The following is a 25,658-nucleotide window of genomic DNA, read 5'->3' on the forward strand; positions in this document are numbered from 1 at the left end:
TTTTCAGCAATTTTTCAGCAATGTTAGGTACAATTTTAAACAAGCTGGGTAAATAAAAACCTTACCCAACCCACGAGGGTTGTTCATATAGTACCCAGCGGTTGGATAAAAAGGCACTTTTACACAACTTGGGTAAATTTTACCCAAGTTTGGTAGTAAGTTAAGCAAGTTGTGTAAAAGTGCCCTTTTATACCCAACCGCAAAATAGGTTCCATATGAACAATGTTCATGGGTTGGGTTTTGGTCAAATTTACCCAATGTTGGGTATAATCTTTTACACAATGGGGTTGTTTTACCCAGTGTTCTAACAGTGTAATTCAAAATATCATATTTTAAAAAGGAAATATTAAAAAACGAGTCCGACGCAGTTGTAAGTAAACCAATTTAAAATATTGTAATTAAGTGAAAAGAATATATATACTGCCGAATTCTACAAAACTATATACTCGTCTTTTTGAATTCTAATTACTATAATAGAGGGCGACGTTTTTTGCCAATGTCGCTACCCGCGCTCGGCGACAGGACGCATTACGGGTTAATATAAAGAGATGGTTCATAGCCTAATCTGATATTGGTCAGCGTGTGGGAGTCACAACGAACTATGAGGGCACTTTGAGTGCTGACAGTTGCAGAACCCTAGTCAACCGATGGCTATTGTTGTGCAAGGCTCACTCAGTCATTTAATGAAGCAATACAAACGATCGAATTTGGTGTTGAAATGAGCAAAATTTTGAGTTTAACCTTTTCAATGTAAAATTAATTCTCTCGGCCAAATGAAAAGCATTTATTTAATTTGATCAGTTAATGTCAGAAGAAAACTATAATGCTTGGTACTGTTTATTTTTTTCAAACCCTGATGTTAAACTTAGGTGTGAAATTTTGGCTTCAAGTGTAAGATTTTCGATTTTCACAGGCTTCAACTTGCCCCGCGAGCTTTTTTTGGGGGGGGGGTGAACGTTTTTGCTTTTCAAAGTAACATAATGCGCTAACGAAAGATATTTGCCAACTTTCTAAAGCACATCATATAAAGATAATATATGTCATAGTTGGTCAGAATTTCGGTTTTGATTGCACCATTTTTCAATTCCGACTACCAATTTTGTCAAAATCAACTCGCTAATGTACCCGTGGATGGATGATTTTGCAAGCCACAATAGAAATATTGATTATTTCTGCTGGTTATATCAGAAATGAAGTGCTGGTTGGACATTTTGGCAGTCGCAAGTAAAAAAAGGTGAAATCAAAACGGAAATTCTGACCAAACTATAATATATAGACCCACACGATGTGCCTTACAGAGGTTGGCAAACTAGTTTGAAACGCTCAAAAATGAAAAAAGCTCGCGGGCGAAAAGGCCTATAAAAATCAAAAATCTTACACTAAAAGACACAATTTCATGCCTAATTTTAACACCAGGATTTTTTTTAAATGTATATCCAAGCACTATATTTTTAACTGACTTTTTTTGTTGGAAAAAATATTGCTTTATATTTGACCGAGAAAATTTATTTCATAGCATATTGGTGTAGCGCTGAATTGTGCTGATTTCACCATGTATCGATCGACTTTAAGCACGATTATGCATAACAATAGAAGCTGGTAACTAAAGTTCTGAGTGTATAGAGTATGTACGCTAAAGAAAAACCAGTTTATATTTTTAATACAACATGTATTCATATAAAGGAAAAATCATCAGAAAACAAAATCACCCAAATGTGGCAAATGCCAACTATTATCGTCCCGGTCACACAATATACTTACAAAAATAAACATACTGGCAACTCGTTAATGCATTGGCTATGTAAAGATAGACCTCTGGAAAGGCAACCGTTACTCTGAGTTTCACGGCATACCCTCACTTTCGATCATTGGGTATCCGATCATCCGACGGATGATGTTCCACGGTCGTGTCTTAACAAACGGTACAACATATACCGTGTGTCATACGTCTGTTCCTCTCCCCATAGGAAAACCATTTTAACATGCTTTAAATTAAACTTACACAATTAATTTGATATTAATTTGTTGGTTATTGTTTTGGATTAATTTAAATGTCACTTAGCAATTTATTTGAAGTTGTTGTCTTTTTATGGTCGATAACCTCCGAAAGTCTCCAAACCTCGGTTATAGTTGTTTTTCCATTGAAAATCAAGGTTTGCAGACCTTTAAATCTGCCATAACATATACAATTAGCTCTAAAATTCTAGAACAACGGCCGACATATTTTTTTCGCTGCAATGAGCCTTAAGGTTCATTGCAGCTAGTAGCCCAAAGGCAAATAAACAGAGGGGGTACTTCCATATTGAGGTTATGCTCTAGGGGATGTCGGAATATAGGCGGAACGGACTTTCGACACACGGTATATATTTTACGCTCTCCTGTAATGGGAGATTGACGTCACTGGTTGTCGTTGCCTATTATATTGGCTCTATCGAAAGTGATATGAATTTTAAATAGCATACGCGCTGACAAAATGTAACATACATGCAACCCCGACGAAACCACAGCTTTGTTTCAAAAGACGTCAATAATATTAAAATAATTATAAGTACATTTATACGTCATTACATCAAAAGATGCATTTATATATTTCTATAGTGCGCTGAGATTGTCCCATTATTATACACGGGTACATTTGCTTCATATGCAAAGGTCTGTTAAGACAATCGATATCCATAAAATCTGATATAACCCAGCAAGCGCAGGAATTTCGAAAACATTCTGAAAAGGTTGGAACTGGTTGCCAGAAAACGTTGAAATGTCTGGTTAAAAGGCTATAAAACATGTTAACAACTTATCAAAACATTTCTGAATACTTCCTTGCAAAACATTCTAACTTAATGTTATTTAAGTGTTGACAAAATATTTTTAAAAATGTTTACCAAAATGCTTTACAATACAATTTTAACAACATGTTGAAAGTGTTGTTGTATCGTTTCCCCTATAAAACGTTTCATACGTTTTATGACCTTTACATAACCCAGCATTTAATGTTGTTAGAAAGTTTTGACCAACACCAAAATGAAAACGTTTCAAACGTTTCAAATACGTTTATGTGTTGGCTTGGAAGATATATGGTCGAATCCAATGAAAAGTGTACACGGCATGTTCAGGGCCATAACTTAAAAGTATTAATCAATTAGCATTCGTTTTTGTATTGTGTTTATTCGCCTCGATCATACAGTTCGCGCCATATATAATAAGACCCCCTTCAGTGAAAAACTTAGACACAGAGACCCCAAAACATGCTATTTTTACCCATTTTTTCAAAATATTTCTTAAAGTATTTTTAAAACATATAAATCAGTTATGAAAAGAAGTCATTGGATTGAATCTAAATTGATTTCCTGAAAGGTGTGTATTCAAAGATTGCCTGTTCAATTTTTCACATATTTGTACATAATTATGAATTTTTTGTGATAATTTTTTGAGTGGTATTTTTTACATTACCTACGAATACAATTTTTCATAGCACTAGATATATCTTTAAAAATGGAAATCACTAATAAATGCGCAATTGATACAAGCTTTGATATGTCCAATACTGAAATGCATTGCATTCGGACATCTTTATTATTGTGTTTAGCTGCCAGAAATTCTAAATGGCACAAAGGTAGGTTTGGTAAAAAATATGCATTACCTCCGAATACATGTTAAAAGCTTTGCCATTTCCACAAAGTGAGAGAATAGTAAACAATAGTTAAGCAATAGGTGCAGGGTAATACACTCTTTATTTCTACCAAGTTTCAATAGCCTGCGTTTAAATATTTCTGAGATGTCAACAATAAAAGCAAGTATTCGTAGGTAAATTTCGGTAACCGAATGTTACCTACGAATACAATTTGACATCATGACAGTATTGTGAAACACCGCCATTCATGCCAATGCCCATATTGGTACATAACAAAGGCCTGTATGTGTGCTATCAAATCATATGTCAATGAAAGTTGCGAATTCACAAACATGCCCACCATGCAAAACTGAATACGGCTTAATTGATGAAAAATATGTACTGAAATAGACGACGGTCTGCTCATTTGAAAGAAAAATCAGATTCAAAGAGGATTACAAGGGGATAAATACTTGGATTTGTCAACTGTCATGTGTGCTTCATTTTAAATGTTTACCGACCTTCTGGTTTCTGAGTAATTTGTGTCCAAATTGATTTATTCGAAGGTAACTTTTGACGTTTTCGCTAAGGTTACCTACGAATACCATGGAAAAAACGACTGTTCTCATTGTCTCATGATCTAGACAACACATTGATGGACCCTGGTATAAAGCTAATTGTAGTTGCCCTCAAACGAAAGGCCACAAGACGTAACTGACTCGAAGATGGACTTCACAAGTCTGCAATAACGGTTTTAAGCGATTTGTGTGCAATTAAGCAAATTAAAGTCACTTTAGTGCCTTTGTTTCTTACTTCAATCCTCTTTCAACCGCTGTGAACCGACATTATTAATACATGATAGGGTCTAAAGTATCAATAAACGCACATAAAAAATTAATACATTCAAAGTGCTTTATAAAATGAAGTTTTGATTGCGATATCCACCAAAAGTCTAATTCTTACCTACAAATACTGAAATGTTACTTACGAATACAGCATAATACATGACATGTGTAATGAAGTGTCTCTACCAATGGAAATTAATTGTCAAAAACTTTAAGCGGTACCCCAGGACACTATTATTACCCATATACGGATTCATTCAACAATTATTTATTTATGTAAAATTGCTGATTAACTACTTGTATATCAAAATGAAGTGGTCAAAATCTTGCTAAAAGCATCAAAAAATTTTGATCTAAGGTAATAGCATTTATTCATTTGGACGTACCATCTGAAAGAGATCTAAAACTACCATTTTATTAATTCATTACCATAATAGCAAAATTTAAACCTCTAAACTCAATATAGATATTGTTAAATCGCTCATGTTACCTACGAATACCCGGGTTTCTTCACCTTTTCATTGTATAAAGCGTTAGGTGTATGCGTATAATTCCTAATATTTTTGAAAACATATATCCTACTCGTTCTAATACAATGTGTAAATTGATTCATACTCATTTGATAAATAAAATACAGAAACTGACCTAAACTTCATTCTCAAAAATAAACTAGCATAAATTGACTAAGATCATATTGATCGTGTTATAAAAATAAAAACAAATATTTTCTGGTTGAGCTAGCATTTTCCTGACACCCTGTGGTCTACATTACACGAAAAAAGCGTTAATGGGAATATTCCATTTGTTTTAGGTTGATTAGTATTGAGATAGTGAAAGCATCCTAGTGGTATTCGTAGGTAACATTGGGTTTTGATATCACATTTACTATCACACATCCTGGATTTATTTTTCAAGATTAGTAATGGCACTTTTGGTTCCTATAAGGCCAATATGTCATCAATCAATGGGCAAAAGGAAAAAATTGTGGAGACATTATTATTTCGGACTTTTATTTTTGGCCCGAGGACACTTTTGGTTGGATTCGACCATATACATAATCGTAATCATGTAATAATTGCGGAAGATGTTGAAAGGCACTCTGAACAATTATGTGAAAAAAGGGAAAATTGACGCACATTTTGCGGCTGACAGATTTGTCACAGCTGTCATATGTCATGTTATGATCTTCTCAGAAAAGCCAACAAATGAATATGCTCATAAACAATGAAAACATTATATTTCAAACTTTTTAAAAAACATATCATATTCTTTGGTTTACGATTACATTAATTGGTTAATATCATACTATTTTACATCATTAAGATATAAAGATACATGAATATTTCGAGAAATATTATTCATTACAAAGTGAAAAACATAAATGTCTTCTTTTTGGGAAATGAAGACGTTCAACTCTCATTTTATTGGCGTTTCACCACTACACTATAATAGTGGTTTTATCAGACTGGCAACCAGAATTATGTGCTGGCAACCCATCTCATCTGACTGTCTCCTTTTGTAGGCTACAGGTCTAAACTTGGTCAACCAGTCCTTCAACTGCTACGCGGGGTCTTTGAACAAGTTCATTTGGAATGTTAGATTTAACTGATAACTTGGTTCGTTTTGAACAATTCCAGTGAAAATGATGATGACTACTCATATTTTTAGTGACGTTTCACCACTACACTAGTGGTTTCTGTACTGGCAACTCATCACATCTGACTGCTTCCTTTTTATAGGCGAGTACGGGAACCGTTGAGGGTGTGATGAGTTGGTCAAAGATCCAAAGTATCCAGATGGCCTCTTTTAGCCATCTGGATACGAGGGGTCTTTGGGTTGTGCTAATGAGAACGGCCATTTTGTTCCGCCATGTTTACTAGTTTAGAGATTGGGGCCGGGGGACTCAGGCTACTACACTACTGCAGGTCCTTGCTTAAAGTGCCATGTTCCTCTTTGCTTCATTAAGCCACCTGGTAGTCTGGTTAGCTTCACGATCAATGACATTTGAGTCCTCCCAATTGATAGAATGATTCGTGATTGGTATAGATTCAAGTATCTTACGCTTTTCGATGCTCAAAATCAAATGCCAAAGGGGATTATTCTTTCTAAGGCCATTAAAATGTGAGTTAAATATCTTCATTGTTCTTTGGAATTGTTCAAAGTGAACAAAATTATCGGTTAAAATTAAAATTCCAAATGAACTTGTTCAAAGGCATGTAAAACGTTAAAACAGATTGCACCATTAATGTCACTTATTAAAAATGTTGCTGAACCTTTTTAACATTGTTTTATCTGTACCACTACGGTCTTCAAATGAACTTGAAGTTCCTGGTATATGAATATGTTCAAACCACATCTCAAATCCATCTCAATATCGACAAACAACTCATTTAATTTGATAACGTCATTATTATAGTTTACACTTTTATATAAATGCGTTCATTTTGATTCATGATATCTCTGATACCCAATATTTTGTTCATCATGTCCCTGTGCATTCAGTAATTGTTCATGTAATGGTTGTTCTGGTAGTGGTTGAAGTAATACTAGTTCTTCCTCGGGCGCTTGACAGGCATAACGGCGAGATTCAACGCTGTGATTGATACCGTAACAAAAATAGAAACACAGACCTGTAAAGGTAGAGAAAAAACAATACAGAACTATTATAACTCTGCCGGTACGGTACACTACCAGTTTCATGTTGCTGCCGCCCCAGGGGTACATTCCTGCCCAGCTACTTTGTGACTACTCTAGAGTACCGGTCCAGTACAAATCCAGTACCAGCGATTCCAATGTGTGTACTTTAGAGTACCAACACGGGTACTCTAGAGTATCAATGAAGTAGCTATAGGCAACATTGTACCTCTGGGGCTGCACCAATAATAACTTGGTAGTGAAAGCTAAAAGCTATACCTCGTTTCATTTGAGGGAGCAGACTGGTTCAAAACAACTTTCTAGGTAAAAGTAGCAACTGATTCATGATTTACTTGTAGATACTGCAATTTTACCATAAAAGCAGACTGATTAAGAACCCGTACTTCCCATGGAATACGCAGTATCTGTTATATTCTTTACACATTACGCTGCATATACCTTAAACAAATGGTACTATTTTACCAACGCTATTAGCTGAAACAGGGGCAATAACTTCGATTATACTATGCTAAAGAATGTTTCCAGCATAACACCAATTGTTAAGATTGGACAACCAATTGAAAAGGTCACTTTCTGGAAAGCTGGACTCAACTAGGTTATCTGATGTAATTGATTCCCCATCTGGATCATATAATATAGCGATTCGCTGTATGACTACCTGTTCATCTCGTCACCTCAGAGGAAATTCCGCTGGGAACTAAGCAATTCTTCTTAGTGTACGGGTTGTCAAGAAAAATTGCTTAAACTTGGAGGGACCTGTTGTTACTTTTTTTTTTTTGTATTTGCAGTGTTTTTTGCTCATTATGTTTCAAATTAATATATTACATTATTTATTTTCATAAAGTTTACCTTGAATAATCCAGATACCAAAAACAATCCAAGCCTGGTCACTCACAGAAAAGAGTAGAAACACATTAATAGCAATACCGATAACAGGTATCACTGGAAAGAGAGGAATTCGGAAGGCTGGAACCACTTCACGTCTCGGTTGTAACACAAGAACTATGGTAGTTATGACTAGTAGACATACGAATAAAGTCAAACTGCAAATAACCCACGGATTAGCACCCAACAAATATGGCAGCATACGATTCAAAATGGCGCCGATGGCAACGCACCAAATTACAATGAGAATTGTTGATGCTGCAGCTAGAGTTGAAGTAAAAATGGTAGGAATTGATTTCGGTGGTTTCTTGTTATTTGGTCCCTCAATATGAGTTTGCTTTGCCCTCCTCATTTTTTCTCTGTATTCTTCAACCATTACATCAATATCCGTGTCATCATTATCTTTATCATCATCATCATCATCACTCAGTGAACTTTCCGAATCAGAATCATCGTAGAATGGTGTGGTGTGGCTTTTACCGTTCGCTGACGATGGAACGCCAGATCTTGGTGATCTCTTCCTTTTGACTTTCTTTTTCGGTTTTGACGATTTGGTAGAAGATGTATTCATCTCTTCAACGCCGTTATCATCATCATCATCCTCTAGAGGACGATATCGCGTTGCCATGGTGGCCGCACAAATACCAGTTTGATGAGCAAGGACTGAAATAGCAACAATTTCGAGAAGCAAACCAAATTCGACAATTATTGCCATTAAAACGCATATAATACCAGTGACAACAGCCGCGATAACAGGAGTAGAAGTTCGTTTATTTATTGTAGCACAACTTCGTGGAATCAATCCATCTGCACCCATTAGATACGTAGTGTACACAAGGCATGAAATGCTGTTCATAACAGCTGATCCAAGACAAAACATGGCGGTTAATCCGATAAATATTTTTCCCCAGTGGCCGCCATATTGGAAGAACACAGTTGGCAAAGGACGTCCATTGACAAGAGTTGCATAGGGTACCAACAGTGTCATGAAAACGGCAAGAATGAGTAAGGCGATCAGGTTGACGATGATGGAAGACAATATGGCAATACCGATAACACGGAAGTCACGTGATTTATCTTTGGATGCAGTAGCTATTACATCATATCCACCAAATAAGAAGACACATATTGCACTGCCTGCAAAAACCTGAAAATAACAAGATAATTAAAAAACATAATGAGTTTCATTATATTGCAATTTCAAAAATGTTGACATTTATACAATTTTTTTTAATACTTTTATGTCATGATACTTTGGCCTGCCATTTTAATGTATTTTATGCCATGAATGATGCGCACGGGCTGCAATACAGGGTGTATCAAAATGATTTGGACCCATCAATTTTGATGTTCATTGAAAAGCCTGCCTCTTCTAAATACAACAGTGGATATTCTTGAAATGTCCAGATTGTAGCAACATCTTCGAGAACAAAACCATAATCAACAAGTCTTGCCAGAGTCAAAAGGCAAATTCTTATAATACCAGTGACAATAGCCACGATTTTCCGTTAAAATTCGTTTATTTATTGTAGCACATCCTTATGGAGTAAGCCCATTGGCAAAGATCGTCCCTCAACAAGAGTTGAATAGGGTACGATAGATGTCATGAAAACGGGAAATGTGAACAATGCTGCTGACGAACACCTAAACTCCTCAACAAACTCCTCAATTTTTTCAAGCATCTATATCTCAGATTATTTGTGACATATTCATATTGTGTTGCATATCAATGGATAGCTACTTTATTCTCCTTCACAATGACACCACATTTGAAACAATCAACTTTACACGCCTGAGTACACGTCTTGTGAATGTAGTGGGTCTCAAACAGAATGTGCCAAATTGACCATTATTCTGTGCAGCAAACTGCAATCCAATATTTTCACAATCTGGGACCTAATGCAATCCTCAAAGATGACAACACCCCCCGCCCCAAGCCAGGGTAGTCGACTACTACCTACAGAATATGGGAGTAGAGATAATGGAATGGCCTCCCATCAGCCCAGACCTCAACCCGATTGAACACTTGTGGGATCAGCTTGGTCGTGCTGTGCGTGCCAGAGTAGCATAATGCAACCACATTGAATGACCGCGACGAATCCTGGTTGAAGAATGGAATGTCATCTCACAGCAACGTATGACCAGGCTGGTGAGCAGCATGATGAAGATGTGCCTGGCTTTTATGGCTGCGTGTGGTTTTTTCACCCGATAGGTTAGTTTGAGCACAGAATAATGGTAAATTTGGCACATTCTGTTTGAGACCCCACTACATTCACAAGACGTGTGTTCAGCCATGAAAAGGGTGATTGTTTCAAATGTTGTGTCATCGTAAAGGGGAATAAAGTAGCTATCCATCGATATGCAACACGATATGAACATGTCACAGATAATCTGAGACATAAATGCTTGAAAAAACTTTCCAAACTTTTGTTGAAGAGTTTACATAGTTTGATGATCCGCGGGAATTGTTAGGCATTTACCACTACGCCGAAAAGTAGACCCACGTTAAGAGTGCTATAGTTGGCCTGTCTGGTCTATATTGTGCGTGTTAAATAAAGTATAGGAGTTGAATTAATAATTAGTGATACTTCTGGCGAGATGTCAAAAGACAATTCTCGAAATAAAATATATTGATATTAATCCGCGATGTTATAAGGCCCGCCGATCAACTATTGTATATACTTTGTATTAACTGTAGAGGGCGATGTTACTAAAAATATTCGGTGTAATGCATGGTATGGTGTAATGCAATCACGTAAGACACTTCTATTCACTGGTTATATAGCGATGGTTTATAGCTGTTTATAATAATTTGGTATTTGACAGTATGCGGAAATCTCGAAGTTCGTATAAATCATGACATCATTATGTAGAAGAGAGAAGCCATTCATTTTGCGAACAAGTCTTGTTATTGATTGTTAATTGACATGTAACAAAATTGAATTATAATATGAATTTCTTTTAAGTATAAAAATAATTACATTGCTTTATAAATTGTTACTTACCCCTGTGTGCTTAAAAGGAAAGAATCCGCCATTTTCTGTCCAATTTTCCGGTGATCCATACATCCCGCTTAAAATTGTCAGTGGTATCAAAATTATCAGCGTGAGAACACTAAAAGTTACAGTGAAGCACTCAAGCACCTTTCCACCAAAAATTACGACGACTATTATCAACATCACGATACCTCCAGCGAGGAAATCCGGATTTGGAACGTTCGAGTTTTTGTCGATAATTGTTTTCGTCAAATTTGAAACAGCATTGTCAATAAGATAATCAAAAGTTGCGCTAATTGCGCGCGCAAATGCAGCCCCTGAAGCTGTATAGAAACATAACTGAATCCAGCCAATGATGGTTCCCGTGAATTCTCCAGAGAGGATATAGAAATACTGTGGACTAGTGACGGATGTTTTACTGGCAGGGTGGTGTGAAATATATTCTGCGTAACACAACCCTGAAAAAAATGAAGACAAGAAAAAACATTCATAATAACGACAAAATAAATCATCATCTAAAATAATTTTAATAAAAACATTTATACTAATTAATTAATTTATTTATTTAACCTATTTATTTATAGAATTTTATTTATAGATGAGCATAATGTGATGTAGATGTGTGGTTGCTTAAGGGCTGGGGTATGAACGTTTGGACAGTATTTATTGTGGGACATTAGAGCACATCAGACATATCGAATTGCATTCTGAATACGAAGAATGTCATTCTGATATCAAATAATTTTGATTTTTGAAATTCGCAATTTAATACACATTTTATGGCAAATCATTAAAATTGATATTTTTGATATTTAACAGTACTTGAAGTAAACTTTATAAATCTGATGATTTATACTTAAAGTGTATGTAGGTGGGATGAAAAGCCGACGATCAATTGAAATTTTGACCTTTCGTATTGAAGATATGGATTTTTTCCCAAAACACCAAAAAAATTAGGTCTTTTTGGGAAAAAATCCATATCTTCAATATGAAAGGTCAAAATTTTCAATTGACCGTCGGCTTTTCCTCCCTGCTACATACATTTTAAGAATATGTCATTAGATTTATATGATTTACTTCGAGGACTGTTATATATCAAAAATTTGAAAAATATCAAATTTTTATAATTTGTCATAAAATTTGTATCATATTGTGATTTTCAAAAAATGAAAATTATTTGATATCAGAAAGACATGCTTCGTATTCAGAATGCAATTCGATAGGTCTGAGGTGCTCTCATGTTCCACAAAAAATACTGTCGAAACGCAATAAACGCTCATTTTAGGTCCCTTAAAGTGTGTACGTCCGTGTAAAATTCATGATAATGACAGAAATATGATTTAAAAAAACTATACTGTAGATAAACACGCCATATATGGCATGATGATAAATGGCAATGCAATATGTTAATGTTTTTGAAATATGATGCACACTGTACCATTCGCATAATCTACAAAATATAATTTTATAGCCAACTCGTGTGATATTGGAACGCAAAAACATGCATTCTAAACGGCCTATATTTTTTTTATATTGCTGATATATGTGAAGCAAGTACAATTCATTTGTCGGTTGTATTCAATTTCATTTTATTAACGTTCTTGCAAATGTAATTAGCTAATAATTAGGCCAAAATATTTATCGAATTTAAAAGATTTATTTATTAATTTATTAATTAATTAATTAATTAATTAATTAATTAATTAATTAATTTATTTATTTATTTATTTATTTATTTATTTATTTATTTATTTATTTATTTATTTATTTATTTATTTATTGATTGATTGATTGATTGATTGATTGATTGATTGATTGATTGATTGATTGATTTATTTATTTATTTATTTATTTATTTATTTTTTTATTTATTTATTTTTTTTTTTATTTTTTTTTTTATTTTTTTTTTTTTTTTTTTTTTTGACTAACAAATTCATCAGGAGTGGATTTATCTTTTTGGGGGCCCTGGGCCAGGCCAGAATTTGGAGGCTCCGAAACTGATGCTAATTTTACATTGAAAGAAATAAATATTCTGGACGAGACCAAAATATTAATTTTATACGATCTTATGTTGAAATATATACTTTCAGAATTGGACATAATATTTTTTAGATGAACAGAGAAAAATTATCTTTTAAAATTACGCCATTTTAAGATCTCGGTAATCTTTATGTAAACGATTTGAGTAAATAGGATTTGTGTATTATTTTTTTTAACATGTTTTGTAAAAATATTTAATATGATTTATACAGGTATGATTTAAAAGGTTCCATTTAGAACCATAAAAGGTGCTAAAGCTTGTCCCGTGTGGAGCACCATGCGTTAAGGTTCTACTTAAGAACCCTTTTGTGGAGGTTCTATAAAGAACCATGAAACAGGGTTCTATCTAGAACCCATTCAGGCTCTATTAAGCACCTTAAGGTTGGTCTGAACCCTGGAATTATGTAAACTTTCGGGCCTCATAACTTCTAAATTGTTGGTCTAAAGTATATAAAAGTATACATATTTAGAATGGCAAAGACTTGATAAGTTCATCTGTGAGGTCAAATTTGGGCCAAAAATAATGGTTTTTGGCCCACTTCTTTTTTGTGCACCATAAAAAAAAAATTCTTGGGCCAACATTTTTTTTATATTAATTTTTAAAAACTAGATCAAAATATCTAGGACCCGTTTTTTCATTTTTTGAATTTTGACCAATTTCACCAAAAATATTTGAAATTTGGGCCAAAATCGGCCTTTTTATGATTTTTGAAAAATCAGCATTTTTTACCATTTTGGTGCAAATTTCTCAAAGTTGGTCGAAATTCAAAAAATGAAAAAACGGGTCCTAGATATTTTGATCTAGTTTTTAAAAATTAATAAAAATTTTTTTTTTTGTTACGATGCACGAAAAGAAGTGGGCCAAAAACCGTTATTTTTGGGATTTTGGGCCAAAAGTGCCATTTTGGCCCAAATTTGACCTCACAGATGAACTTATCAAGTCTTTGCCATTCTAAATATGTATACTTTTATATACTTTGGCCCAACAATTTAGAAGTTATGAGGCCCGAAAGTTTCCATATTTCCAGGGTTCAGACCAACCTTAATGGTTCTTTCAAGAACCATTAATGGTTCTTGTAGTTTGTCCCACTGGGAGCACCCTACAGGTTCTTGATGGAACCTTTTTTAATGGGTTCTAGAAAGAACCTTCTTTGGAGGGCAACAAAGAACCACTAACCGCGAAATATGTATACATCCAAGAAGCTTAAACGATAAATTAGCCCCCGATAAAGGCTTGAAGAATGGGGGAAATTATGGGGTAAAAGTTTAAAAAGCAGAATATATATTCTATGGTGTCAACATGTGAACTTTTATACTGCACACTACATATCGTTACGCAGCAGGAATAATTAATTGAAATTCTCACCAGTGTATCATTGAAATAGGTATATCAAATAAATTAAGGAAAAGAAAATAACTAGTAAGCTCACTTTTTATATTGTATTGTATCGTTCAAAAGGATAAAGTACAAAAACATTTAATTTAAAACTCATTTATCATGTGTAGGTATATTATTGTAACATAGGTGTGTGTTGACAGTCTGGAACCCGTTGTCCTTCAAATTATGGTTCTTGGAAGAACCCTATAGCCATATAGAACCCACATTTTGCTATTTAGAACCCTTTTCAAGAACATAAAGAACCTTAAAAGGTTCTTTGGAGATGTGATGTTCCAACAAGAACCATTTGTCATTTCAAGAACCCCCTCTGGAACCTTTTTTTCTAATGCAGTTTTATTTTACATAAGTTTGTGTATTGCAGTCGTTCGTGTTGTTTGACGACAAAGGGCTCATTCCTTGATCACGCATATTATTTTAATGATAATTTTGAATATTATTTTAATAATAATTTTCAATATTATTTTAATAATAATTTTCAATATTATTTTAATAATAATTTTTAATATAGTGACGAGTTGCTCGGACCAGCTGTCTGTGTAAAATCTGCCATGTAATATCGTCAAAAATATCTGCTTTTTATCATCGTGGCTACACACTAAAAAAATGAGCTTAAATTACACTGTCAATATGGTTTAAATCACTTGTTGTATAAAATAGCTAACTTAATAGCAGGGTTTGCCGCAGGTGGAAAACCCGCTGTTTTAACCGTTTGGCAAAAACAGTTTTTGCCGGCAAAAATGGCAAAAAATAAAAAAAGTGATTTAAAGTTCGGATTTTTGTATCTCAAAACGAATTAATAAATTAAAACATTAATTTCTGGATTGCAGTAAGGCCAGAATTTGAATTATAAGTAACAAAAATACTAACATATTTGTTTATTAAGAAATTAAAGACGTGCGTTTTCATTGCTCACGGTGCATTTAACTGAAATATAGCATATCATCAAATTCAAAACTTTTTCATTTTAAGGACTTGATTAGATAAAAAAAAATAACGTAAAACCTCGTCTACAAGCATTATAGAGTGCTTCTGATGAAAGCTAAATTAATCCCGGTGCCATTATGGAGTTTGAACAAATAAATGACAGATCCAAGCATACGAACAAGTATTATTGTAAGAGTTTCGTATAGTTATAGTTTCGTATGAACTTAGCTTTCATCAAAAACACTATATTGTATGTTTACTGTTTATGAGCTTTCTGTGTTACTTGTTAATGACTATATACATGATATATGAGTTGTTGCCAGTTTTTGCCATTTTTGCAGGTTTAAACCCGGCAAAACAGGTTTTGGCTAGTTATTGCCACTTTGCCGGCAATACAGCTACATCCTTCACAGCTACGATACACTGTATTGATACCAAGCACCCCACCTCTCCGCCCTTCCCCTTACTCGAAGGCTCTCGTCTACACCAGGCACAAAAAGAAACTCGTCAGTTATATTCATCCTTGCTGTTCAATAACTTGATAATTTTGGATTATTCTGAAATATACATTTTGTTAATTGGACTTTTCTTTCTCATTTGACACCCTGTTCGTGAACATTGAGCAAGAATTGACCAAGATATGCGCCTCAAAACTCTCAAACCCCAAAATGAAAAGTTGCAATTTTAACTATTCAATTGTGCCTGTTACACTGTGTGCTTTATTGATTGGCCCGTGGTGCTTGTGTGCAATACAACGATGCGTTCCCATTGAAAATCGTTGAAAATGCAACTTTTGATTTTGGGGTTTGAGGCTTTGGAGGCGTATATCTTGGTCAATTCTTGTTCGTTTTTCACGAACAGGGTGTCAAATGAGAAAGCAAAGTCCAATAAACAACATGTATATTTCAGAATAATCCAAAATTATCAAGTTATTGAACAGCAAGGATGAATATAACTGACGAGTTTCTTTTTGTGCCTGGTATATGAGTGTACATTAACACATTACATTGCAGCAGCGCAGCAAAATGTGTTAAAAATCTATACTGTTCTAAAAGAATTATAATAATATAGTATCATACCGTAATTCCTTAACATAAATATTATTGTTTTGATTACATGTCCTAAGTTCAGTGACACCTAAAGGTATTAGAATAAACACAGCAAATGTCACATCTCCATTGGACATTGTCCAGACAATAGACAATTGGTGACATTTTATCGAATATTATGTGTGAAACGAACAGCAAGATGTGTTACATGTCGAACAAATTATATAAATATTATTAATTATTTCTTAATGGTAGTAACCATGGTAACTGTCACCAAAAGTGCCATTCAGTTCTAAGCAGATAATTGTTTCTTTCAATCCGATATCAATAGGCATATTTCATTGCTTTTAAGAATTTTTCAGATGTGAGGGGGTGGCAAAGGGAGTAAGAAGGCAAGGCAAATTATTTTCAAGGAGGAAAAATGACGAAAATGGGCAAAAATGGGCCGAAAAGAGGGCAAGATGTCCCGGGCGCCACGCCACGGCTGATCAGGCTAATGTGTGGGCACGGTACAATTTTTGCTCCTTTAGCATTAAACTAGCGCCATAAATGATTTCATCTTAAGCACAAAAACAACTTTATTATATAATTTTCAACATTAACCATCTATTTTTAAATCAAATGTATAATGAGGAGACGACGTTATTGCATTACATGGGCAGCTGTTATATGCCGCGTATAGATATTAAAGGTCAACCGTAAATATGTTTGACAAAAATGTTGTCCAGTCAGATTTAAAGGGAAAATTCGTGATTCTAGCATCCTCTTTGAGGGTAATGTTGAATAGATGTCCACAAAAAGCTTATTTCTAAAATTCCAGTTGACTCGGACCTTGCATTTGCATTTGCGAGTTATGCATAATTGCATGAATTACACTGCCCCATTGTTGTAATCGTCTGCCAGAAAATCATGTGCCAGAAAATCGTCTGCCAGAAAATCGTCTGCTAGAAAATCGTCTGCCAGAAAATCGTCTGCCAGAAAATCGTCTGCCAGAAAATCGTCTGCTAGAAAATCGTCTGCCAGAAAATCGTCTGCCAGAAAATCGTCTGCTAGAAAATCGTCTGCCAGAAAATCGTCTGCCAGAAAATCGTCTGCCAGAAAATCGTCTGCCAGAAAATCGTCTGCCAGAAAATCGTCTGCCTCGTCTGCTAGAAAATCGTCTGCCAGAAAATCGTCTGCCAGAAAATCGTCTGCCAGAAAATCGTCTGCTAGAAAAATTTTCTAATGGAAGAAAAATTTCAATTTTTTTGGAGTAAATAGGGGTGAGGCTGTGGATCCCCTATTTAAAGTTCCCTTTAAATACCTTCAATTATTTCAATATCAAAACTATGTTTTATTTTAAAAGTATATAATAGTTGCATGTCTCTCTACATGTCCTTACAATAATAGTTTACAAACTTACAACAAAAAATCGGAATTACTACTTTGGGCTTGATCTGCTGATTAATACATACCTGTTAACAAACTGACGAAGGCAGCAATCACCAACGAAAGTATGGTCGACGGTCCTGCTACGTCACCAGCCACATATCCGACTACAAGAAACACACCAGCCGTTAAGTAACTCCCATTGGCTATTCCAAGACGCGCCAATTCTAAAGGAAAACACGTCCATTGGTGAGAATCGTCAGGTGGGGCCATTACATGACGGATTCTTTTAGTCCGACACAAGGAATGCATCATGATGTCCCACAGTTTGCTGCATTTATGCACCGAATCAGAATCACAGAATTTCACCATATTTGCTTCGATGATGTTGCAAATATTCCACAATATATTACATGTTTATATAAAGTTTATCAGCAGACGGGGTATATTTGTATCGACAGACTGTTGAATTTTGCAGTTGTAATACGTGTCACTTCATTCAGTGTGATAATAAAGCAATATTTGCATTATTTTCAACTGTATCTCACCATATGGATCGAAACCAATGTAAATTCACAGCGCACATATCAATGTCATTGCAACCATCTGCTTAGTTTACCGTAGCCACAGTCTCACCAACTATCCATTATCTTTGCTTTCCAATTAAACAATAACAAGTTCGATGCATTTCTGTAAAATCACGACAACAACTGCGTACTAATACGTGAAGAGGAAAAAATGATACCAGTCGTGATCTGCATCGTATGATGAAGCTATCAATAGTAAAACGCAACAGCTGTGTCAGTTGTCTGCATAAATGCAAGTCTAGATAATGCAATTTTACACGTGAAACAGCCAGTATGTTTTATTTTTATATTTCATCATAATATTATAATAAAAACGGCGATTAATTATAATATACGTGTTTGAAGCCCAAGTACAGTTAACTTTCACGTGACCACTCGCATATATATTGGTTATTATGTTTGTACTTCGCGTAACTCATACTACATTAAGTGAAATTTGAGAATATTGTCGAAATGAACATAATATGCTTCAAATATTTGAACCGGTGTTGTCTGTTATTAAATTGGACTTGTGTAATTAATGGTGTGTGGGGGTGGGTGTGGGTGTTACATTACGGTGAGGTTCTTTCTGGTATTTTGCTATGCTCACTTTGTCTGTGATCAAATTTACCACAGTTTTTGTTTCATACACACGCAAGTGTAACTTTGTATGTCAATTTGTGGGGTGGGGGTGGGGGTGTGTTGATACTTGTGGGGGTGTGTTTGGAAATATGTGTGTACAAGGATGATCTAAGGTTGTTTGTACTTAGAAGGGGAAAACACGAATAGGTGCACACGGTGGCTCAGAAAAGAGCCATTCGGATATTTTAAGACAATGCGTAAATGTAACTTAATGCGTCTTTACTCTTCCGTAAGGGATTTGCGTTCTGGTTTTCCTTCTTTTCGTTGTCTTAACAGTTTGGTTTTGCTGTTACAAACCTAGAGTATCAGCGGTAGATAACTACTTCGTCAATACCAAGGTAGCGGTAGTTTGCTTCTGCATCAATATACCCATATCAGCAACACCCACGTCAGCAGCAGTACTTAATCAACACCAATTTATCAGCAATAGACAGCTACATCAGACCATATCAGCTGTATATAGCCACGTTCATCAACACCTGCATCAGCAGTAGATAGCTATTTTATCAATACCCATATCAGAAGCAGATAGATACTTCATCAATATACCCATATCAGCAGTAGATAGCTACTTCATCAATACCCATTATAAGTAGTAGATAGCTACTTCATCAATACCCATTATAAAGCAGTAGATAGCTACGTCATCAATACCCATTATAGGCAGTATAGATAGCTACTTCATCAATACCCATATCAGCAGTAGATAGCTACTTCATCAGCACCCATATCAGCAGTAGATAGCTACTTCATCAATACCCAAATCAGCAGTAGATAGCTACTTTATCAATACCCATTATAAGTAGTAGATAACTACTTCATCAATACCCATATCAGCAGTATAGATAACTATTTCATCAGCACCCACATCAGTAGTAGAAAGCTACTTCATCAGTAACCACATCAGTTGTAGATAAATACTTCATCAATACCCATATCAGCAGTAGGTAGCTACTTCATCATCACCCATATCAACAGTAGATAGCTATATCATTACCTATATCAGCAGGAGATAACTACTTCAATTTACTAACATTGCATGTCGGGTTGTATAAAAGTTATGAAAATATTTAAAAACGTTTTGTACGAAACAAACACACACATTATATCAACATTACAATGTTTATGGTGCACGGTAGCAAAGCGGTGGATTGCGAGTTCGAGCCCCGGCGGAGCCATCGTGTTGTGCTCTTGGGCAAGGCGCTTTACCTTACCTGACGCTCTCTACCCAGGGGTGAAATGGGGAGCTGTTATAAATATTGTCTATTGCGCGCCATCCAAAGGCATTGGGCATTGTATGGCTGGCATTCTTACGACAGCGGAACAAATGTAAAGCGCTTTGATACACGTGAAAGGCGCTGTATAAATACCAATATTTATTTGTTTGTTTTTTAAAAATATCATTGTAAACATTGTTTGTAAAATATTTTGTCACCACTTAAATAGAATTATATTGGAATGTTTTATGAGAAGTTTTCAAATATATTTTAAATGTTATTAAAACGTTTCCTGCCAAACCTTTTCTAACCTTCTGCGAATGTTTTCGAAAACATTTTGTTTACTGGGTAGCTACTTCACAAGACCCATATCAGTAGTAGACAGCTACTTCATCAATTCTAGTATCAGCAGCAAATATCTACTTATATAGCTACTTCATCAACACCCATATCAGCAGTAGATAGCTACTTCATCAACACCCATATCAGCAGTAGATAGCTACTTCATCAACACCCATATCAGCAGTAGATAGCTACTTCATCAACACCCATATCAGCAGTAGATAGCTACTTCATCAACACCCATATCAGCAGTAGATAGCTACTTCATCAACACCCATATCAGCAGTAGATAGGTACTTCATCAACACCCATATCAGCAGTAGATAGCTACTTCATCAACACCCATATCAGCAGTAGATAGCTACTTCATCAACACCATATCAGCAGTAGATAGCTACTTCATCAACACCCATATCAGCAGTAGATAGCTACTTCATCAACACCCATATCAGCAGTAGATAGGTACTTCATCAACACCCATATCAGCAGTAGATAGCTACTTCATCAACACCCATATCAGCAGTAGATAGCTACTTCATCAACACCCATATCAGCAGTAGATAGCTACTTCATCAACACCCATATCAGCAGTAGATAGCTACTTCATCAACACCCATATCAGCAGTAGACAGCTACTTCATCAATACATCTATCAGCAGTAGATAGCTACTTCATCAATACCCATATCAGCAGTAGATAGCTACTTCATCAACACCCATATCAGCAGTAGATAGCTACTTCATCAACACCCATATCAGCAGTAGATAGCTACTTCATCAACACCACTTCATTAATACCCATATCAGCAGTAGATAGCTAATTCATCAATACATCTATCAGCAGTAGATAGCTAATTCATCAATACCCATATCAGCAGTAGATAGCTACTTCATCAACACCCATATCAGTAGTAGATAGCTACTTCATCAACACCCATATCAGCAGTAGATAGCTACTTCATCAACACCCATATCAGCAGTAGATAGCTACTTCATCAACACCCATATCAGTAGTAGATAGCTACTTCATCAACACCCATATCAGCAGTAGATAGCTACTTTATCAACACCACTTCATTAATACCCATATCAGCAGTAGATAGCTAATTCATCAATACATCTATCAGCAGTAGATAGCTAATTCATCAATACCCATATCAGCAGTAGATAGCTACTTCATCAACACCCATATCAGCAGTAGATAGCTACTTCATCAACACCCATATCAGCAGTAGATAGCTACTTCATCAACACCCATATCAGCAGTAGATAGCTACTTCATCAACACCACTTCATTAATACCCATATCAGCAGTAGATAGCTAATTCATCAATACATCTATCAGCAGTAGATAGCTAATTCATCAATACCCATATCAGCAGTAGATAGCTACTTCATCAACACCCATATCAGTAGTAGATAGCTACTTCATCAACACCCATATCAGCAGTAGATAGCTACTTCATCAACACCCATATCAGCAGTAGATAGCTACTTCATCAACACCCATATCAGCAGTAGATAGCTACTTCATCAACACCCATATCAGCAGTAGATAGCTACTTTATCAACACCACTTCATTAATACCCATATCAGCAGTAGATAGCTAATTCATCAATACATCTATCAGCAGTAGATAGCTAATTCATCAATACCCATATCAGCAGTAGATAGCTACTTCATCAATACCCATATCAGCAGTAGATAGCTACTTCATCAACACCCATATCAGTAGTAGATAGCTACTTTATCAACACCACTTCATTAATACCCATATCAGCAGTATATAGCTAATTCATCAATACATCTATCAGCAGTAGATAGCTAATTCATCAATACACATATCAGCAGTAGATAGCTACTTCATCAATACCCATATCAGCAGTAGATAGCTACTTCATCAATACCCATATCAGCAGTAGATAGCTACTTCATCAATACCCATATCAGCAGTAGATAGCTACTTCATCAATACCCATATCAGCAGTAGATAGCTACTTCATCAATACCCATATCAGCAGTAGATAGCTACTGAGATTCTTCATCAAAGCCCATATCAGCAGCTGATAGCTATTACAACAACACCTATGCCCAGCAGACACAAAAATGTTTAAAACGTTTTAAATGGATTTGGTCAAAACATTTTCATAACATTACAATGTCGGGTTATTTAAAAGTCATGACAAAAATATTGCAACAACATTACAATGTTGTCAAAATGTTATTGTAAACTGCATGTAGTATTTTTTATTACATACAAAAAAATTGAAAAAGGTTGAGAATATTTTGTTGTCTAATGATGATAGCATTTGGAACCTAATAAAATAATACAAAAAAAATCAACAAAATCAGAGTTAGAATGAGACGAGTTAGAAAGGTCATTTGGTATCTTTTTAATATTTTTGCTTGTTTGTTTTTATCAACTCAAGATAGCATTTACGGCACGATTGCAAAAATCACCATAACCCCGTTGCGATATACGGTACATCATCTTCTGTGAATCCACTCACGCATAGCTCACTTACGGCCTGCGTCAGTTTCTATATAGGACCGCGCAAAGAGTAATACGAGTGTTCGGAAAGCATTTTGGCATCATGGTTTTTCGCTATCTTCTGAAGATTTTTTCTCTTCCCCTTTTTTGTACAAACAAGAAATATTAAAAAAATACCAAATGACCTTTCTAACTCGTTTAATACTAAATCTAGGATTTGTTTCTTCATCTTTTTAAGAATTATTTTATTAGGTTTCAAATGATATCATTAGATGAAAACAAAATATTCTAAACCTTTTTCAATTTCTTTGTATTTTATAAAGAAATACTATCTTGAATAGATAGCGAAAACACACAAACAAAAACAACAAAACAAAACAAAACAAAAACCCGAAAAACATCAAAATTTAGTATGAGACGAGTTTCGTAGATAGCAAAACCATGGATGAATAATACGTGAGAAACAAGTTTTTTCCCAGTCAGAGTATTATTAATTAAAAATTGTGAAGACGGTATCTTGTTAATTTCTATCAAAATATTATTTCTGCTCATGAAACGTGTTTTCCAGTGAGTTTTTCCCATTATAATGAATTCATGCGCATATGCTATCTACCGAAGATAGCTTAGATTAAAGATTAGATTGATGTTTTTAGAATTGTGATAGTGTCACTATCTATCCAAGATCAAATTAAAATTTCTAGGTGTTGCGATATTTTCTTTTGGTAGGCCTATAATTATGTTGAATCCACGTGTTTTCGCTATCTACTGAAGATAACTCAAATTAAAAGCATGTTGCCATTTTGTCTCAACGAGATAGCTTATTATTTTAGAACCGTATTTGTGGTGCTGTGTATCTACTGAAAACAAAGAAATAATATGGCGGTCCAAATAAGCATTTTAAAAGCAAGCAGTAAATAAAAGTGTTTAAAGTAAGTCTTCACCGCTTGAAATTTTATTTGGATCTTCAAGCACCAGCAGGCCTAATTCGATTCTAAAATATCAATCTATCTCGTTCAGGAGACAAAAATGTCAACATAGGCCGGCATTTTATTTCAGTTTTATTCAGTAGATTGAAAAAGAAAACCACAGGAATGTAAAATTAAACCAAAACAAAATGTCGCAATACTTGAAACATTAATTTGATTCTCAGTAGATATAGCACCGGTAGGCCTAATTTGATTCGAAGATATCACTCTATCTCGCTCAGGAGACAAAAATGTCAACATATGCCTGCATTTAATTTCAGCTATATCCAGTAGATTGAAAAAGAAAACCACAAGAATTTAAAATTAAACAAAAACAAAAACATGATTTTATGAAATATTGCTTTAGCTCGTTTCAGCAGATAAAAACGACAACCAACGGGCATTTAAATTTGAGGTATTTGCGGTTGATAGCAAAACCACACGAATTCAGCAAACACCAAATGACATCAACCAAATGTAAAGGCTTTATTTCAAAGTTTGTTCCAGCATCATACGGTATTCCGTTCTTGAAATATTTCAATTTTAATATTCACCATGTACATCAATGCAGGAGTTTTATAGACACCGGTACCAGAATCGAGCAAATTACGGCATGTCTCGACACATTTTCTTTTAGTGGTATAAAGTTATGGTAAGTTCGTGTTTTTACTAGCTACTGAAGATAGCTTAAATTAAATCGATGATGTAATTTTGGTCTCCAGTAGGCCTAGTGCTATCTATTGAAGATTGAGTTAAAATATTTATGCAGTTAGGTCTGCAGAATGTTGTGACATTATTTTTGAAACAGAGTACGTGAACGTCATAACCGCAACGGATGCGCGCATAACGCGTGCAGCATCAAATTAGCGAGTTCTGTTTACGCAATCACTCGCGATATTCGAACTAAGATCTTCAGTATATAGCAAAACCATGGGTGAATAGTACGTGCGTTGCGTGAGAAACAAGTTGATACTGAAAATTAGGGGTTCATTCATATAGGATTGAGGGCATGATCGATGTTTATGCCCGAGGCGAAAGCCGAGGGCATAAACAGCGATCATGCCTGAAATCCTATGAATGAACCCCGTTCATACATACCCAACATTCTTAGCAAGGCAATACAGATGAAAATAATAAGGATTTACAAGTTTAAATAACATTTCCATACCGTTTTCCTTCATAAATTGGAAGAAAATGAGTAGGCCTACTTGCAGAAAGCAGCTCGGCTCATGAGGTCAACGGCCGAGAGTCAACGCGTGATACGCGTCATCTTTTGCGCTCCGCGTGAGATGGGCGCGGTGACATGCGCGTGTACGCAACACTAGCAAATCGTGGATCGTGTTAATTGGGTTCCAACGCTGCGTGACGCAGCTTGTTTATGCCCTGCGTACTGGTCATAAACGGTATTTATGACCAGCAAAAGAGAGCGCAAATCCAATCAGAAACGTCGTTATATCGTGAGTATGTATGAACTTTTGTTCACAAACGGACTTTTTCCCAGTCACAATAGTATTAATTAAAAGTGTGTTAGACAGTATTTTGTTTATTTCAATCAAAGCATTTCTGCTCATGAAACGTATTTTGCAATGAGTTTCCCCCGTTATAATGAATCCATGCGCTTGCTATCTACCGAAGATAACTTAGGTTTCATACATTTTGTTATT

At 35.2% G+C, this 25,658-nt stretch overlaps 1 protein-coding gene across 1 annotated transcript; it reads right to left on the bottom strand.

Moving 5' to 3' along the window:
* Nucleotides 1-6,506: 6,506 nt before the first annotated feature.
* On the bottom strand, nt 6,507-18,564 carry LOC140156858 (high affinity cationic amino acid transporter 1-like). The gene is made up of 4 exons (XM_072179854.1): nt 17,858-18,564; nt 11,001-11,449; nt 7,960-9,142; nt 6,507-7,085 (listed from the first exon to the last, which is right to left on the bottom strand). The coding sequence occupies exons 1-4, from the start codon at nt 18,141-18,143 to the stop codon at nt 6,895-6,897; spliced, it is 2,109 nt and encodes a 702-aa protein (XP_072035955.1). The 5' UTR covers nt 18,144-18,564; the 3' UTR covers nt 6,507-6,894.
* Nucleotides 18,565-25,658: the final 7,094 nt, after the last annotated feature.

The sequence above is a fragment of the Amphiura filiformis genome, chromosome 7, assembly GCF_039555335.1.
Source record: "Amphiura filiformis chromosome 7, Afil_fr2py, whole genome shotgun sequence".
In the NCBI taxonomy this organism is placed as follows: Eukaryota; Metazoa; Echinodermata; class Ophiuroidea; order Amphilepidida; family Amphiuridae; genus Amphiura; species Amphiura filiformis.

Bases quoted from the DNA above. Each gene is read 5' to 3' on its own strand.
- LOC140156858 (XM_072179854.1), bottom strand. From the start codon at position 18,143: ATGGTGAAATTCTGTGATTCTGATTCGGTGCATAAATGCAGCAAACTG. The intron at 9,143-11,000 runs GTAAGTAACAAT...TGTTATTTTCAG, and splicing joins TTCCTTTTAAGCACACAGGG to GTTTTTGCAGGCAGTGCAAT. The intron at 7,086-7,959 runs GTAAACTTTATG...CTACCTTTACAG, and splicing joins TGGTATCTGGATTATTCAAG to GTCTGTGTTTCTATTTTTGT.